The sequence below is a fragment of the Bombina bombina genome, chromosome 7 (genome assembly GCF_027579735.1).
Source record: "Bombina bombina isolate aBomBom1 chromosome 7, aBomBom1.pri, whole genome shotgun sequence".
In the NCBI taxonomy this organism is placed as follows: Eukaryota; Metazoa; Chordata; class Amphibia; order Anura; family Bombinatoridae; genus Bombina; species Bombina bombina.
The window spans coordinates 433,948,717-433,968,718 of NC_069505.1; the positions used below are offsets into that span (position 1 = coordinate 433,948,717).

At 41.6% G+C, this 20,002-nt stretch overlaps 1 protein-coding gene across 1 annotated transcript in view; it reads left to right on the forward strand.

Annotated features, from left to right (window-relative positions):
- GUCY2C (guanylate cyclase 2C) overlaps positions 1-20,002 on the forward strand; it is a 262,021-nt gene that overhangs the window by 86,781 nt on the left and 155,238 nt on the right. The window contains exon 14 of the mRNA XM_053689439.1: positions 16,059-16,127. Coding sequence (XP_053545414.1) covers positions 16,059-16,127 — 69 coding nt within the window. The remainder of the gene's footprint in view (positions 1-16,058; positions 16,128-20,002) is intronic.

The following is a 20,002-nucleotide window of genomic DNA, read 5'->3' on the forward strand; positions in this document are numbered from 1 at the left end:
GTGTTCCCTGCAGTAACCGGCACTCACATTACTGTGTCTGTAGAACACACATAAGCACAGAGGCCGGTGTTCCCTGCAGTAACCAGTACTCACAATACTGTGTCTGTAGAACACACATAAGCACAGAGGCTGGTGTTCCCTGCAGTAACCAGTACTCACATTACCGCCTGTAGAACACACATAAGCACAGAGGCTGGTGTTCCCTGCAGTAACCAGTACTCACATTACTGTCTGTAGAACACACATAAGCACAGAGGCTGGTGTTCCCTGCAGTAACCAGCACTCACATTACTGTGTCTGTAGAACACACATAAGCACAGAGGCTGGTGTTCCCTGCAGTAACCAGCACTCACATTACTGTGTCTGTAGAACACACATAAGCACAGATGCTGGTGTTCCCTGCAGTAACCAGCACTCACATTACTGTGTCTGTAGAACACACATAAGCACAGAGGCTGATGTTCCCTGCAGTAACCAGCACGCACATTACTGTGTCTGTAGAACACACATAAGCACAGAGGCTGATGTTCCCTGCAGTAACCAGTACGCACATTACTGTCTGTAGAACACACATAAGCACAGAGGCTGATGTTCCCTGCAGTAACCAGCACTCACATTACTGTGTCTGTAGAACACACATAAGCACAGAGGCTGATGTTCCCTGCAGTAATCAGTACGCACATTACTGTCTGTAGAACACACATAAGCACAGAGGCTGGTGTTCCCTGCAGTAACCAGTACTCACATTACCGTCTGTAGAACACACATAAGAACACAGGCTGGTGTTTCCTGCAGTAACCAGTACTCACATTACTGCCTGTAGAACACACATAAGCACAGAGGCTGGTGTTCCCTGCAGTAACCACTACTCACATTACTGTCTGTAGAACACACATAAGCACAGAGGCTGGTGTTCCTTGCAGTAACCAGCACTCACATTACCGTCTGTAGAACACACATAAGAACACAGGCTGGTGTTTCCTGCAGTAACCAGTACTCACATTACTGCCTGTAGAACACACATAAGCACAGAGGCTGGTGTTCCCTGCAGTAACCAGTACTCACATTACTGTGTCTGTAGAACACACATAAGCACAGAGGCCGGTGTTCCCTGCAGTAACCAGTACTCACATTACTGTGTCTGTAGAACACACATAAGCACAGAGGTCGGTGTTCCCTGCAGTAACCAGTACTCACATTACTGTCTGTAGAACACACATAAGCACAGAGGCTGGCATTCCCTGCAGTAACCAGCACTCACATTACTGTCTGTAGAACACACATAAGCACAGTGGCTGGTGTTCCCTGCAGTAACCAGTACTCACATTACCGCCTGTAGAACACAGATAAGAACTCAGGCTGGTGTTTCCTGCAGTAACCAGTACTCTTATTACTGTCTGTAGAACACACATAAGCACAGTGGCTGGTGTTCCCTGCAGTAACCAGTACTCACATTACCGCCTGTAGAACACAGATAAGAACACAGGCTGGTGTTTCCTGCAGTAACCAGTACTCACATTACTGTCTGTAGAACACACATAAGCACAGAGGCTGGTGTTCCCTGCAGTAACCAGTACTCAAATTACTGTCTGTAGAACACACATAAGCACAGAGGCTGGTGTTCCCTGCAGTAACCAGTACTCACATTACTGTCTGTAGAACACACATAAGCACAGAGGCTGGTGTTTCCTGAAGTAACCAGTGCTCACATTACTGTCTGTAGAACACACATAAGCACAGAGGCTGGTGTTTCCTGAAGTAACCAGTACTCACATAACTGTCTGTAGAACACACATAAGCACAGAGGCTTGTTTTCCTTGCAGTAACCAGTACTTACACTACTGTCCGTAGAACACACATAAGCACAGAGGCTGGTGTTCCCTGCAGTTACCAGTACTCAAATTTCTGTCTGTAGAACACACATAAGCACAGAGGCTGGTGTTCCCTGCAGTAACCAGGACTCATATTACTGTCTGTAGAACATACATAAGCACAGAGGCTGGTGTTCCCTGCAGTAACCAGTACTCACATTACTGTGTCTGTAGAACACACATAAGCACAGAGGCCGGTGTTCCCTGCAGTAACCAGTACTCACATTACTGTGTCTGTAGAACACACATAAGCACAGAGGTCGGTGTTCCCTGCAGTAACCAGTACTCACATTACTGTCTGTAGAACACACATTAGCACAGAGGCTGGCATTCCCTGCAGTAACCAGCACTCACATTACTGTCTGTAGAACACACATAAGCACAGTGGCTGGTGTTCCCTGCAGTAACCAGTACTCACATTACCGCCTGTAGAACACAGATAAGAACACAGGCTGGTGTTTCCTGCAGTAACCAGTACTCACATTACTGTCTGTAGAACACACATAAGCACAGTGGCTGGTGTTCCCTGCAGTAACCAGTACTCACATTACCGCCTGTAGAACACAGATAAGAACACAGGCTGGTGTTTCCTGCAGTAACCAGTACTCACATTACTGTCTGTAGAACACACATAAGCACAGAGGCTGGTGTTCCCTGCAGTAACCAGTACTCAAATTACTGTCTGTAGAACACACATAAGCACAGAGGCTGGTGTTCCCTGCAGTAACCAGTACTCACATTACTGTCTGTAGAACACACATAAGCACAGAGGCTGGTGTTTCCTGAAGTAACCAGTGCTCACATTACTTTCTATAGAACACACATAAGCACAGAGGCTGGTGTTCCCTGCAGTAACCAGTACTCACATAACTGTCTGTAGAACACACATAAGCACAGAGGCTTGTTTTCCTTGCAGTAACCAGTACTCACACTACTGTCCGTAGAACACACATAAGCACAGAGGCTGGTGTTCCCTGCAGTTACCAGTACTCAAATTTCTGTCTGTAGAACACACATAAGCACAGAGGCTGGTGTTCCCTGCAGTAACCAGGACTCATATTACTGTCTGTAGAACATACATAAGCACACAGGCGGGTGTTCCCTGCAGTAACCAGTACTCACATTACTGTCCGTAGAACACACATAAGCACAGAGGCTGGTGTTCCCTGCAGTTACCAGTACTCAAATTTCTGTCTGTAGAACACACATAAGCACAGAGGCTGGTGTTTACTGCAGTAACCAGGACTCATATTACTGTCTGTAGAACATACATAAGCACAGAGGCCGGTGTTCCCTGCAGTAACCAGTACTCACATTACTGTGTCTGTAGAACACACATAAGCACAGAGGCTGGTGTTCCCTGCAGTAACCAGTACTCACATTACTGTCTGTAGAGGCTGGTGTTCCCTGCAGTAACCAGTACTCACATTACTGTGTCTGTAGAACACACATAAGCACAGAGGCCGGTGTTCCCTGCAGTATCCAGCACTCACATTACTGTGTCTGTAGAACACACATAAGCATAGAGGCTGGTGTTCCCTGCAGTAACCAGCACTCACATTACTGTGTCTGTAGAACACACATAAGCACAGAGGCCGGTGTTCCCTGCAGTAACCGGCACTCACATTACTGTGTCTGTAGAACACACATAAGCACAGAGGCTGGTGTTCCCTGCAGTAACCAGCACTCACATTACTGTGTCTGTAGAACACACATAAGCACAGAGGCTGGTGTTCCCTGCAGAATCCAGCACTCACATTACTGTGTCTGTAGAACACACATAAGCACAGAGGCCGGTGTTCCCTGCAGTTACCAGGACTCACATTACTGTGTCTGCAGAACACACATAAGCACAAAGGCTGGTGTTCCCTGCAGTAACCAGCACTCACATTACTGTGTCTGTCAGGGCCGCTATCAGGGTGTGACAGGGGTGACTCCTGTCAGGGGCCCAATGGGCCAGGGTGGCCCCATGAGGCAAGAACTTTTAAATTTTGGTAGCCACCAGTGGGTACTACAGCAGAGTGCTAATTGAGCATGGGGAATGTTATTACAAGGAGTAAAGTATTAGCATTTGAGAGGATTTCTGCACTAAACCACTATACACAGGGTGAGACAGACTTGGCACTTTGTTTGTACAGTGTGTGCTTGAGTCAGACGGCAAATCACTTTCATTTGCAGAGGAGGTAGGACTTACTTAGCAAGTGTTTTTATTTCTTTGTGCAATTTCAGATTGTAACTTCAGTGTGGTAGTAGTTGTATGGTGGGGCCAGGGGTCCATAAAAACTATTTTTTTTAGCAGCAGTGTATTTATGATTATTTGAAAAGGCTGTAGAAATTCTATGCTTAAAGCCATGCAGAAATGTTTCCTCCTCAATAAACAAATGGTAGGTGCCCTTTTGGCAGATATGCATTTTTTTTTATTTATATATATATTTATATATATATATATATTTTTATATATATATATATATATATATATATATATATATATATATATATATATATATATATATATTACATTCCAGTTTACTGCCCCTTTATGAAAAGACTTTCGAGATGCAAGGAGGCATTTTATCTAAGATTTTTACATCTGCATAAAATGTTATACTCTCAGACTAAGATTGCTCAGTGTTTGAAATGAGACAGGTTAACTTAAAACTGTTCCGTTTACACTACAGCTGACTTAATTTTGAAATACATACCAACAAGCCTAAATCTTGCATTTAACCAGATCTAATGGTATAAGTACCACAGCTTATGGTTTCACCAAGACCATATAGAGTACAGCATTTTCTAAATCCATAAGTACAGCTGACAGATGGGAACATTTGTACACTATATTTGAAGTAGTGCTCTTGGTTGGGGAAAATGGGGGAAACACAAACAAACACATGTCAACCTTTTAAAAGTACTTTTCTTCATCTATCCATCTACCCAGATCATTAAAGTACAATTATGAATTCACTGAATTATTTTTGTTTACACATTTACAAATATGATTCTTTAAAAAGTGATCTCTTAATTTCTGCAATTGTCTGTTCCTTTTTAGGACATTTTGACCTTACTACTGATTATTCACATCTTTCTACAGACTTTGAGACTAATGCGACCTTTACGGAAGTCACCAATCCACCATTTAACCTTTAAATTATTGTTTAGGCAGTTCAGGGTCCTTCCTTTCAGCCATTGCATGCTGTTGTCATCATTTAGTTGGCATCGTCCTATACAAAAAGATAATCAGAACTCCATATTTTGTTTTCTAAATCTCCTTTTTTTTTTTTTTTACAAAACTGTAGTTTACCTCATTACTTGTCAGGTCAATGTAATCAAGTGCTGAGTGTCTGTTTGGGTATCTGTGTCTGAGTGTGTTTCTTTGCGTGTCTGCTAGAGTGTCTATATGTGAATCCTTATGTGTGAGTGTGTGTGTTTGTTTCAGTGTATGAGTGTGTCTGTTTGTTTGTATGTTACCAACATTTCCAAGTTTAAATAGACACTTAAGAATAAAGTGCATATACGTTTTAGTCACTTGGTCAAAAATTGCACATGTCAAGGGGGGGGGGTCCTGATCAGTGGTTAAGTCAGGGGCCCCACAATTTCTAGTGGCGGCCCTGGTGTCTGTAGAACACACATAAGCACAGAGGCTGGTGTTCCCTGCAGTAACCAGCACTCACATTACTGTGTCTGTAGAACACACATAAGCACAGAGGCTGGTGTTCTCTGCAGTAACCAGCACTCACATTAATGTGTCTGTAGAACACACATAAGCACAGAGGCCGGTGTTCCCTGCAGTAACCAGTACTCACATTGCTGTGTCTGTAGAACACACATAAGCACAGAGGCTGGTGTTCCCTGCAGTAACCAGCACTCACATTACTGTGTCTGTAGAACACACATAAGCACAGAGGCCGGTGTTCCCTGCAGTTACCAGTACTCACAATACTGTGTCTGTAGAACACACATAAGCACAGAGGCTGGTGTTCCCTGCAGTAACAAGTACTCACATTACTGTCTGTAGAACACACATAAGCACAGAGGCTGGTGTTCCCTGCAGTAACCAGTACTCACATTACTGTCTGTAGAACACACATAAGCACAGAGGTCAGTGTTCCCTGCAGTAACCAGCACTCACATTACTGTGTCTGTAGAACACACATAAGCACAGAGGCTGGTGTTCCCTGCAGTAACCAGCACTCACATTACTGTCTGTAGAACACACATAAGCACAGAGGCTGGTGTTTCCTGCAGTAACCAGTACTCACATTACTGTCTGTAGAACACACATAAGCACAGAGGCTGGTGTTCCCTGCAGTAACCAGGACTCATATTACTGTCTGTAGAACATACATAAGCACACAGGCTGGTGTTCCCTGCAGTAACCAGTACTCACATTACTGTCCGTAGAACACACATAAGCACAGAGGCTGGTGTTCCCTGCAGTTACCAGTACTCAAATTTCTGTCTGTAGAACACACATAAGCACAGAGGCTGGTGTTTACTGCAGTAACCAGGACTCATATTACTGTCTGTAGAACATACATAAGCACAGAGGCCGGTGTTCCCTGCAGTAACCAGTACTCACATTACTGTGTCTGTAGAACACACATAAGCACAGAGGCTGGTGTTCCCTGCAGTAACCAGTACTCACATTACTGTCTGTAGAGGCTGGTGTTCCCTGCAGTAACCAGTACTCACATTACTGTGTCTGTAGAACACACATAAGCACAGAGGCCGGTGTTCCCTGCAGTATCCAGCACTCACATTACTGTGTCTGTAGAACACACATAAGCATAGAGGCTGGTGTTCCCTGCAGTAACCAGCACTCACATTACTGTGTCTGTAGAACACACATAAGCACAGAGGCCGGTGTTCCCTGCAGTAACCGGCACTCACATTACTGTGTCTGTAGAACACACATAAGCACAGAGGCTGGTGTTCCCTGCAGTAACCAGCACTCACATTACTGTGTCTGTAGAACACACATAAGCACAGAGGCTGGTGTTCCCTGCAGAATCCAGCACTCACATTACTGTGTCTGTAGAACACACATAAGCACAGAGGCCGGTGTTCCCTGCAGTTACCAGGACTCACATTACTGTGTCTGCAGAACACACATAAGCACAAAGGCTGGTGTTCCCTGCAGTAACCAGCACTCACATTACTGTGTCTGTCAGGGCCGCTATCAGGGTGTGACAGGGGTGACTCCTGTCAGGGGCCCAATGGGCCAGGGTGGCCCCATGAGGCAAGAACTTTTAAATTTTGGTAGCCACCAGTGGGTACTACAGCAGAGTGCTAATTGAGCATGGGGAATGTTATTACAAGGAGTAAAGTATTAGCATTTGAGAGGATTTCTGCACTAAACCACTATACACAGGGTGAGACAGACTTGGCACTTTGTTTGTACAGTGTGTGCTTGAGTCAGACGGCAAATCACTTTCATTTGCAGAGGAGGTAGGACTTACTTAGCAAGTGTTTTTATTTCTTTGTGCAATTTCAGATTGTAACTTCAGTGTGGTAGTAGTTGTATGGTGGGGCCAGGGGTCCATAAAAACTATTTTTTTTAGCAGCAGTGTATTTATGATTATTTGAAAAGGCTGTAGAAATTCTATGCTTAAAGCCATGCAGAAATGTTTCCTCCTCAATAAACAAATGGTAGGTGCCCTTTTGGCAGATATGCATTTTTTTTATTTATATATATATATTTATATATATATATATTTTTATATATATATATATATATATATATATATATAATTACATTCCAGTTTACTGCCCCTTTATGAAAAGACTTTCGAGATGCAAGGAGGCATTTTATCTAAGATTTTTACATCTGCATAAAATGTTATACTCTCAGACTAAGATTGCTCAGTGTTTGAAATGAGACAGGTTAACTTAAAACTGTTCCGTTTACACTACAGCTGACTTAATTTTGAAATACATACCAACAAGCCTAAATCTTGCATTTAACCAGATCTAATGGTATAAGTACCACAGCTTATGGTTTCACCAAGACCATATAGAGTACAGCATTTTCTAAATCCATAAGTACAGCTGACAGATGGGAACATTTGTACACTATATTTGAAGTAGTGCTCTTGGTTGGGGAAAATGGGGGAAACACAAACAAACACATGTCAACCTTTTAAAAGTACTTTTCTTCATCTATCCATCTACCCAGATCATTAAAGTACAATTATGAATTCACTGAATTATTTTTGTTTACACATTTACAAATATGATTCTTTAAAAAGTGATCTCTTAATTTCTGCAATTGTCTGTTCCTTTTTAGGACATTTTGACCTTACTACTGATTATTCACATCTTTCTACAGACTTTGAGACTAATGCGACCTTTACGGAAGTCACCAATCCACCATTTAACCTTTAAATTATTGTTTAGGCAGTTCAGGGTCCTTCCTTTCAGCCATTGCATGCTGTTGTCATCATTTAGTTGGCATCGTCCTATACAAAAAGATAATCAGAACTCCATATTTTGTTTTCTAAATCTCCTTTTTTTTTTTTTTTACAAAACTGTAGTTTACCTCATTACTTGTCAGGTCAATGTAATCAAGTGCTGAGTGTCTGTTTGGGTATCTGTGTCTGAGTGTGTTTCTTTGCGTGTCTGCTAGAGTGTCTATATGTGAATCCTTATGTGTGAGTGTGTGTGTTTGTTTCAGTGTATGAGTGTGTCTGTTTGTTTGTATGTTACCAACATTTCCAAGTTTAAATAGACACTTAAGAATAAAGTGCATATACGTTTTAGTCACTTGGTCAAAAATTGCACATGTCAAGGGGGGGGGGGGGGGTCCTGATCAGTGGTTAAGTCAGGGGCCCCACAATTTCTAGTGGCGGCCCTGGTGTCTGTAGAACACACATAAGCACAGAGGCTGGTGTTCCCTGCAGTAACCAGCACTCACATTACTGTGTCTGTAGAACACACATAAGCACAGAGGCTGGTGTTCTCTGCAGTAACCAGCACTCACATTAATGTGTCTGTAGAACACACATAAGCACAGAGGCCGGTGTTCCCTGCAGTAACCAGTACTCACATTGCTGTGTCTGTAGAACACACATAAGCACAGAGGCTGGTGTTCCCTGCAGTAACCAGCACTCACATTACTGTGTCTGTAGAACACACATAAGCACAGAGGCCGGTGTTCCCTGCAGTTACCAGTACTCACAATACTGTGTCTGTAGAACACACATAAGCACAGAGGCTGGTGTTCCCTGCAGTAACAAGTACTCACATTACTGTCTGTAGAACACACATAAGCACAGAGGCTGGTGTTCCCTGCAGTAACCAGTACTCACATTACTGTCTGTAGAACACACATAAGCACAGAGGTCAGTGTTCCCTGCAGTAACCAGCACTCACATTACTGTGTCTGTAGAACACACATAAGCACAGAGGCTGGTGTTCCCTGCAGTAACCAGCACTCACATTACTGTCTGTAGAACACACATAAGCACAGAGGCTGGTGTTTCCTGCAGTAACCAGTACTCACATTACTGTCTGTAGAACACACATAAGCACAGAGGCTGGTGTTCCCTGCAGTAACCAGTGCTCACATTACTGTCTGTAGAACATACATAAGCACAGAGGCCGGTGTTCCCTACAGTAACCAGTACAGAGGCTTGTTTTCCTTGCAGTAACCAGTACTCACATTACTGTCCGTAGAACACACATAAGCACAGAGGATGGTGTTCCCTGCAGTTACCAGTACTCAAATTTCTGTCTGTAGAACACACATAAGCACAGAGGCTGGTGTTCCCTGCAGTAACCAGTACTCACATTACCGCCTGTAGAACGCACATAAGCACAGAGGCAGGTGTTCCCTGCAGTAACCAGGATTCATATTATTGTCTGTAGAACACACATAAGCACAGAGGCCAGTGTTCCCTGCCGTAACCAGCACTCACATTACTGTGTCTGTAGAACACACATAAGCACATAGGCTGGTGTTCCCTGCAGTAACCAGTACTCACATTACTGTCTGTAGAACACACATAAGCACAGAGGCTGGTGTTCCCTGCAGTAACCAGTACTCACATTACTGTGTCTGTAGAACACACATAAGCACAGAGGCCGGTGTTCCCTGCAGTATCCAGCACTCACATTACTGTGTCTGTAGAACACACATAAGCATAGAGGCTGGTGTTCCCTGCAGTAACCAGCACTCACATTACTGTGTCTGTAGAACACACATAAGCACAGCGGCCGGTGTTCCCTGCAGTAACCAGCACTCACATTACTGTGTCTGTAGAACACACATAAGCACAGAGGCCGGTGTTCCCTGCAGTAACCAGCACTCACATTACTGTGTCTGTAGAACACACATAAGCACAGAGGCTGGTGTTCCCTGCAGTAACCAGCACTCACATTACTGTGTCTGTAGAACACACATAAGCACAGAGGCCGGTGTTCCCTGCAGTAACCAGCACTCACATTACTGTGTCTGTAGAACACACATAAGCACAGAGGCCGGTGTTCCCTGCAGTTACCAGTACTCACATTACTGTGTCTGCAGAACACACATAAGCACAAAGGCTGGTGTTCCCTGCAGTAACCAGCACTCACATTACTGTGTCTGTAGAACACACATAAGCACAGAGGCTGGTGTTCCCTGCAGTAACCAGCACTCATATTACTGTGTCTGTAGAACACACATAAGCACAGAGGCCGGTGTTCCCTGCAGTAACCAGTACTCACAATACTGTGTCTGTAGAACACACATAAGCACAGAGGCTGGTGTTCCCTGCAGTAACCAGTACTCACATTACCGCCTGTAGAACACACATAAGCACAGAGGCTGGTGTTCCCTGCAGTAACCAGCACTCACATTACTGTCTGTAGAACACACATAAGCACAGAGGCCAGTGTTCCCTGCAGTAACCAGCACTCACATTACTGTGTCTGTAGAACACACATAAGCACAGAGGCTGGTGTTCCCTGCAGTAACCAGCACTCACAATACTGTGTCTGTAGAACACATAAGCACAGAGGCTGATGTTCCCTGCAGTAACCAGCACTCACATTACTGTGTCTGTAGAACACACATAAGCACAGAGGCTGATGTTCCCTGCAGTAACCAGCACTCACATTACCGTGTCTGTAGAACACACATAAGCACAGAGGCTGGTGTTCCCTGCAGTAACCAGCACTCACATTACTGTCTGTAGAACACACATAAGCACAAAGGCCGGTGTTCCCTGCAGTAACCAGCACTCACATTACTGTCTTGTAACACACAGGCGCACACATATAAGACAATCATAACTGCTACTAAAACTATTTATTCAGATGACTTGGGGTATCTGATTTTTATGTGAAGTATTATCTACCACCAGCGCATAGATTTTTAGTTGTTTAATCATAAATATTTGTAGAGCGCCAACAGATTCCGCAGCTCTGTAAACATAGTCGGTGTACAGGATAGCTTTTGTAGGGGTCAAGTGGGTAGAGGGCCCTGCCGAGAGTTTCACTGTTGTAGTCGGCTCTTATGAAGCGATCTGTAAACAGCTGGGCCCATAGGCTTACAATCTAAGGGGTTCAAGGGGAAAGCAATGGCGCTAGGAAAGGTTAGTGTTGGTTGTATGCATCCCTGAATAGTAAAGTTTTTAGGGAGTGCTTGAAGCTGTTAAAACTAGGGGAGAGTCTTATGGAGCGAGGCAGGGAATTCCACAAGATGGGGGCCAGTCTGGAGAAGTCCTGTAAACGGGAATGTGAGGAAGTAACAAGAGAGGAGGAGAGGAGGAGATCCTCAGCTGATTGAAGAGGACGGGAGGGAGGGTATCTAGAGACAAGTTCTGATATGTAGGGGGGAGCAGTGCAGTTGAGAGCTTTATATGTCAGGGTGAGGATTTTATGTTTAATCCTAGAGGCAAGAGGAAGCCAGTGAAGGGATTGGCAGAGAGGTGCAGCAGATGAAGAGCGACGAGTAAGGAAGATGAGCCTGGCAGAGGCATTCATAATGGATTGTAAAGGAGCGATGTGGCAGCTAGGTAGACCAGAGAGGACAGAATTGCAGTAGTCGAAGCGGGAAAGGATGAGAGAGTGTATTAAAATCTTGGTTGTATCTTGTGTAAGGAAATGTCTAATTTTAGCAATGTTTTTAAGGTGGAAGCGGCAGGCTTTAGCCAAGGACTGACTGTGAGGAGTGAAGGAAAGATCTGAGTCAAGTGTGACCCCAAGACATTGGGCGTGCGGGGTAGGGGTAATGATGGAATTGTCAACAGTTATAGAAATTTTGGGGGTGGAGACATTGGAAGAAGGGGAAAAATAAGGAGTTCAGTTTTGGAGAGATTTAGCTTAAGGTAATGAGAGGACATCCAAGATGAGATGTGAGAAAGACAGTTAGTGACACGGGTTAGTAAGGAAGGAGGTAGGTCTGGTGCAGAGAGCTAGATTTTGGTGTCATCGGCATACAAATGGTATTGAAACCCATGGGACTTTATTAAGGAACCTAGTGACGGCGTGCAGATTGAAAAGTGAAGGGGACCAAGGACAGAGCCTTGAGATACCCCAACAGAAAGTGGTAACGGGGCAGAGGATGCTCCGGAGAAGGCTACACTAAATGTACAGTTAGTCAGATAGGAAGAGAACCACGAGAGAGCTGTGTCACAGATGCCGAAGGATTGGAGGGTTTGGAGCAGAAGAGGGTGGTCAACAGTGTCAAAGGCTGCAGACAGGTCAAGGAGGATAAGCAGAGAGAAGTGGCCTTTGGATTTTCTGTTAGTAGGTCATTGGTAACCTTGACAATTGCTGTCTCTGTAGAGTGATGGGAACGAAATCCAGATTGCAGTGGGTCAAGAAGAGAGGTTAGTGTAAGGAAATGGGATCGACGTGCGTAAACTAGCTTTTCAAGGAGCTTTGAGGCAAGAGGGAGTAGGGAAATAGGGTGGTAATTGGAAGGGGAGGTTGGATCAAGGGAAGGTTTTTTGAGGATAGGTGTGACCAGTGCATGTTTTAGAGATGAGGGAAATATACCAGTGCTGAGGGAGAGGTTGAAAATGTGTGTGAGTATGGGGGTGAGGGTAGAAGAGAGGGAGGGGAGTAGCTGTGAGGGGATGGGGTCGAGGGGACAGGTAGTGAGGTGGGAGGACAGTATAAGGGCAGAAACTTCATCCTCATTAACAGGGGCAAAAGAGCTGCTTTTTTGGATATTTGGGTTTTGGGTGATTGTGAGCTTTTGAGGGTGTGGGAGATTGGAAGTATGTTGAGAGCTGATTTCGCTTCTGATGGAGTCAATTTTGTTTTTGAAGTGGCTTGCAAAATCTTGAGCTGAGAGAGAGGTTGTGTTAGGAGGTGGGGGTGGGCGGAGAAGAGTGTTGAACATGGAAAACAGACGTTTAGGGTTAGAGGAAAGAGTAGAGATGAGATTAGAAAAATATTGTTGCTTATAAAGATTAAAGGCAGAATAGTAGGAGTTCAGGATGAACTTGAAGTGAAGAAAGTCAGCTGAACTCCGAGATTTCCTTCAATGTTGCTCAGCAGTATGGGAGCATCTGTGTAGGTATCGTGTCAGAGGAGTATGCCAGGGCTGAGGATGAGAATGTGGTTTCTGAGCTAAGGTTGGAGGGGCCAGAGTGTCAATGACCGATGTAAGGGGGGAATTATACTGGCAGATAGATTGGTCAGGGCAGGAAAAGGAGGTGATGGATGAGAGGAGAAGTTTGAGAGAGCTAGCGAACTGATGCAGATCTAGTGACTTAGTGCTTCTGTGAAGTTTGGTGTGAGGGGTAGAGGGAGGGGGAATTGTAGGTAGGGAAGTGATGTTGCAAGTTAGGAGATGATGGTCAGAGAGAGGAAAAGGGGAGTTTGTTAAATTTTAAAGAGTGCATCAATAGGTGAAAATCAGATCAAGGGAATGACCATCTTTGTGAGTGGGAGAGTCAGTCCATTATGACAGGCCGAAAGAGGAAGTCAGTTGAAGAAGTTGTATTGCAGAGGATGCATTGGGATTGTCAAGACGGATGTTAATGTCGCCAAGAATGAGGGCAGCGGTGTTTGAGGAAAGGAAATAAGGAAACAAGGGAGCAAAGTGATCTAAAAATTGAGTTGGGGAGCCAGGGTGGCGGTATATGACTGCAACACGTATAGAGAGGGGAGAGAATAACCGAATCATGTGTGCTTCAAACGAAGAAAATGTGAGTGAAGAGAAGGGCTGTATTTGTTGGAAGGTGCAACGAGAGGAAAGTAAAATACCGACGCCACCTCCTTGTCTATTGCCAGACCTAGGAGTGTGGCTGAAATGGAGACCCCCATGTGACAGTGCAGCAGTGGATGATGTGTCTCAAGCAGAGAGCCAGGTTTCTGTAAGAGCCAGAAGGTTAAGAGAGTGGGAGATAAAGAGATCATGGATAGAAGTGAGCTTGTTGCAAACAGAGCGAGAGTTCCAGAGTGCACAAGAGAAGGGGGAGGGGTTTTTAGATGTAAGAGGAATGTGATTAAGGTTACCAGAGTTTAGTTTATGAAGTCTATTGAAAGGCACACAAGGATGCGAAAGGCTAGGAGGTTGTGAGGAACCAGGATTAGGGGAGATGTCGCCAGCAGCTAGTATGAGCAAGAGGGAGAGTGACATGAGATGAGAAGCAGATTTGCAGTAATGAGACTGTTGTTTGGCTGAAGTGCAGGGGGGAGAGAGAGTGTTTAGGAATAGGTAAAGTTCATGAGTACAAAAGTAAGGTGAGTATAAGAGAGATGGGCTAATGAACAGTGCAGGTGGAGAGGGAGAAGGAGTAAGTGAGTAATGTAGTTTGTTATAGAGACAAGAGGTAGTAAAAAGGAATATGAAGATATTGAGCATTGTTATGAAAGTGGGAACCAAGTAAACACATAAGGCAGAGTGTTACAGCAGCACTTGCAAAAGGATACAATGAGATACATAAAACAAAATATTACAAGAGTACTTGCCTTGTATCTTGCCCCTTGTCCAATCCTTGTTCAATTCTTGTATAATTCTTAAAAATTAGTGTCTCACTTATAAAATACTAATAAATACTAATAATTTATTATAATATTTATTATAATACTAATAAATACTAGATAATAATAGTAATAGTAATATAGACTATATAATATTAATAAAGAATAGATAATAATACTAATAAATACTAGATCATATTATTATAGACTAGATAATAATATTAAGAAATACTAAATTAAAATATTAACATAGACTAGATAATAATACTTCTAAATACTAGATAATAATACTAATATATGCAAGATAATACTATCATAGACTACATAATAATACTAATAAATACTAAATAATATTATTAATATAGACTAGATAATAATACTAATAAATACTAGATAATAATATTAATAAACACTAGATAATATTAATATATACTAGAAAATAATATTAATAAATACTAGATGATAATATTAAAATAGACTAGATAATACTACTACTAAATATTAGATAATAATACTAATATAAACAAGATGATAATACTAATATTTACTACATAATAATACTAATAAATACTAGATAATATTATTAATATAGGCTAGATAATAATACTAATAAATACTAGATGATAATATTAATAAACACTAGATATTATTAATATAGACTAGATAATAATACTAATAAATACTAGATGTTAATATTAATATAGACTAGTTAATAATACGAATAAATACTAGATAATAATATTAATATAGACTAGATAATAATGCTAATAAATACTTGATGATAATATTAATATATACTAGATTATAATACTAATTAGTTACTAGATGATAATATTTATATAGATTTGATAATAATACTAATACTTACTAGATAATAAAACTAATAAATACTAGATGATAATATTAATATAGACTAGATAATAATACTAATAAATACTACATGATAATATTAATATAGACTAGTTAATAATAGTAATAAATACTAGATAATATTAATATAGTCTAGTTAATAATACTAACAAATACTAGATAATATTACTATAGACTAGATAATAATACTAATAAATACTAGATGATAATATTAATATAGACTAGATAATAATACTAATAAATACTAGATAATATTAATATAGTCTAGTTAATAATGCTAATAAATACTAGATAATATTAATATAAACTAGATAATAATACTAATACATTTTAGATAATAAATATAAGAGACAATGGTACAATCTCATGACATAACACAGGTTGTTTTTGCTGCAGGTTGTTATACTGAAAGACTTGAAGCACGATGGGAACTTTGCAGAAAGACAGATGATTGAGCTGAATAAGGTAATGTTACACTGGGCGTAATGCCACTAGCCAGGGAACCGCAGACACTGATTGGCTGCACCAGTACTTACTTAGACATCAACAAAAGTCCAGAAGACGCAAACAGAGGATAAGTTAAAACTTGACTTTAATTTTACAAGTAAAACAATCCGTAGCAAATTACTGTCTCTACAGCCAACAGACCTGTAGCAGTTCAATAGCCTACCTGTTTCATGCTGTGCCTCAGCAATTAGTCAGGGCTAGCTGCACCAGTACTAACTTACACATCAGATTATTTAGATGTAATTATTCAAGTAAGTGTCATTAAAGTAAGTTATTTGTTTCATGCTTAGCTCTAAAGTAAGGTCATTACTGTAGAACAGTAATATGGTGTAATAGGACTTCTTCCTGAGATAATTAGAGAGTTAGGGTTAGTGACCAGAATCACACTTAGGTATAATATAATGATTTACAGACACATAATTAGACAGGTAAAGAACAATCACAGCTATATAGAAAGAAGTTTCAATGTTTCAAATATGTTTTACTAATTAAACATCTTAATCAGATATTAGTGCTATTTCTTTTTTAAGTCCACGTATTTCATCCTTACTTGTGGGATATTCTCCTCCTGGTCTGCAGGAGGCGGCAAAGAGCACCACAGCAGAGCTATATAAATAGCTCCTCCCTTCCCTCCCACCCCAGTCATTCTCTTTGCCTATGTTAGTTAGATAGGAGATGGCAAAGTGAGGTGTTAGTATGGATTCTTCAATCAAGAGTTTATCATTTTTTAAGTAGTGCCAAAGAGTGCTACTTTGTTCTAGTGTGTAGCCTAGTCCAGATCAGTCTCTACAGTAGAGCATTTGGTGGCTTTAAAGCAATGGGAACTTGCGGGACATAATTCTCACTGCGCCTCACATAATGTTGCTGCCCTATCCGGGAGAAAACTTCTGAGAGATTTTACTCAGTATTTTTCTTATGATCCTCAGGTCCATGTGAGCAGTAGGACTTCACACACCTGGGAGCTGCCTCTGCTGTTGGCAGATTGTGAGGTAAGTGCCATTTTTTATTTCTGGGCTTGGAAAAAGAAGAACTCAGAAAGATGTTGGCTACTTATGTTATATATGAGCCCTTAGGGTAAAGGCTGTGCTCTTTATTCAGGTATGTTTTCTCCCCTTAGATTGGGAGACTATACTAGACAGCACATGTTTTTTACTGGTCTCAGATGCTCTGGGCACTGATAGTACGAACATGCCAACCGGGGGTTAGAATGGCTCCTGTTGAAGACTAGGCTATGTATTAAAATGAGCAGTGTCTCATAGCTGGGTAAAACGAGGACAGCATAATATAAGGGCTCATAAGCTTTACAGGCTGATTGTAAGGGGACCCTATCTCCCGACGGTTATATAAAAAATCATAACCGACCGTGAGATTTTTTATGCTGGCAGTGTTCCCTGTAAGAGTTTTCACTGCATATCACATTGTCCTCTTTTTGAGAGTGTTTTTTATCTGATCTGGCATTTGCAAAAGCATGCCATAAAGAAACAGTAATGTACGATAAAGCTGACCGGGGGACACTTGTTTGACTTTATTTTACAATTAATTATTTATTTCGTCAATTTTTCTTTTTTTTCCAGGCTTACGTTGTTACCGCCCACGATGGGCGGTCCTTAAGAGAGACAGCTCCTTTCATTGCGCGCCTTTTCTCTCCTTCTCTGCCGGGGAGTTGTGTATTTTTCACTGTGTAGACGAATTGTGCAGTGAATACTAAGGCAGTTTCCCCTTATTAGTAAACTAGAATGTGGGAACGATGTTTTTAACAAGTGCACACATACAAATTAATTATATTCCTGTCCTGCCTGGGATTTAGGTCATGCTATACAGAGAACATGGCATTGTCAGTGTCTTCTTAATATGGCAGTACTGATGGATTACTTCAGCGATTTATCTGAGATATCCGTGGTTGCTTGGGAATGGTACACACACCAGGGTTTACAATGGCAACTCTGTGTACTTTGCTACCGTCACTAGTGTGACTGCATATTGGTTTGATGCATTGTCTGATGCTATTTGTCAGTAGCTTCACTGGATAATATCCAGATCGGGATAAAGCTTTCACATTAGCTAATTCCTTTATTCCAATTTCTTACCTTCCATTTATCAAACTGGAAGCTTAGGTGGCTCTGTTCCGGCTCTTGGGACTTTATAGTTAGAGCCTTGTTTTACAGATTGTTGTTCTAAAAATTAGATTTGGGTGATTCCCTGCCAGGAACAAACATTTTTGGGACCTGGCTTGATGACAGCATGGGGAATATGCCCAGGTCCAGGATTAGATCTTGTAGGGGGCTGACTTTCCGTTTTCGCTCAAGTTTGGTTTCGAGTTCAAATGTTTTTCTCTCAGAGGCAGTTTCTGCTTTCAAGATTGTCTGAGGATCAGACAAGAGGTGTGACGTCCTTACGCTGCGTAGGGGACCTCTTAGACCTGGGAGTGATTGTTTCAATTTTAATTCTGGTGCAGGATCGGGGTTACCGATTGGGTTGTGATTCTCGAAAAAGGAGAATCTTCAAACCTTTTCTTGACAAAGTACTGTCCTTTAGGATGAAGATTTTTTAATTTGTTCCATTTCTCCCTTGATCCTAGAAGGGTTTTTTTTTTTATGACAACGGCAGATTTCAGGACAAGTTCCTTCATGTACCGTTCATGAGACTTATTTCAGGTTTTAGAGTTTGTCTTTCTGGATAAATACTTTCTGTTCGTGGTCCTCTCTTCGGTATAGCCACAATTCCAAGTTCTTATGGAGGCTCTGGGATTGCTGTTGGCGGTGCTTTAGTTATGGGGCATTGCAAGGGTGCCCTATCTGGCTGATATCCTAGTTCAGGAGTCATCCTTACAGCAAGCAAGACTTACACGGACATGGTGTTATTCTTCCCGTGTTCTCACGGGTGGTGGGTGTCTTTGGAAAAGTACTCCTTAGTCCCAAGCAAGGCAAGTCCCAAGACACCTACCTACAATTATTAACCCCTAATCTGCCGACCGTACATCGCCGCCACTTTAATAAATGTATTAACCACTAAACCGCCGCACTCCCGCCTCACAAACACTAGTTACATTTTATTAACCCCTAATCTGCCCCCCCCCAACGTCGCCGCCACCTACCTACAATTATTAACCCCTAATCTTCCGACCCCAACGTAGAGGCTACTATAATAAATTTATTAACCCCTAAAACTAAGTCTAACCCTAAGTCTAACCCCCCCTAACTTAAATATAATTTAAATTAAACAAAATTAATTTAACATAATTAAATAAATTAATCCTATTTAAAACTAAATACTTACCGATAAAATAAACCCTAAGCTAGCTGCAATATAACTAATAGTTACATTGTAGCTAGCTTAGGGTTTATTTTTATTTTACAGGCAACTTTGTATTTATTTTAACTAGGTACAATCGTTATTAACTATTTAATAACTACCTAACTAAAATAAGTACAAAATTACCTGTAAAATACACCCTAACCTAAATTACAATTACACCTAACACTACACTATCATTAAACTAATTACCTAAACTACCTACAATTAATTAGAATTAAATTCAATAAACTAAATTACGGGAAAAAAACCCTCCACTAAATTACAGAGAAAAAAAAATACAAGAAGTTTAAACTCATTACACCTAATCTAAGCCCACTAATAAAATAAAAAAGCCCCCCAAAATAATAAAATGCCCTACCCTATACTAAATTACAAATAGCCCTTAAAAGGGCCTTTTGTGGGGCATTGCCCCAAAGTAATCAGCTCTTTTACTTGTAAAAAAAAATTACAATACCCCCCCAAACATTACAACCCACCACCCACACACCCCTACTCTAAAACCTACCCAATCCCCCCTT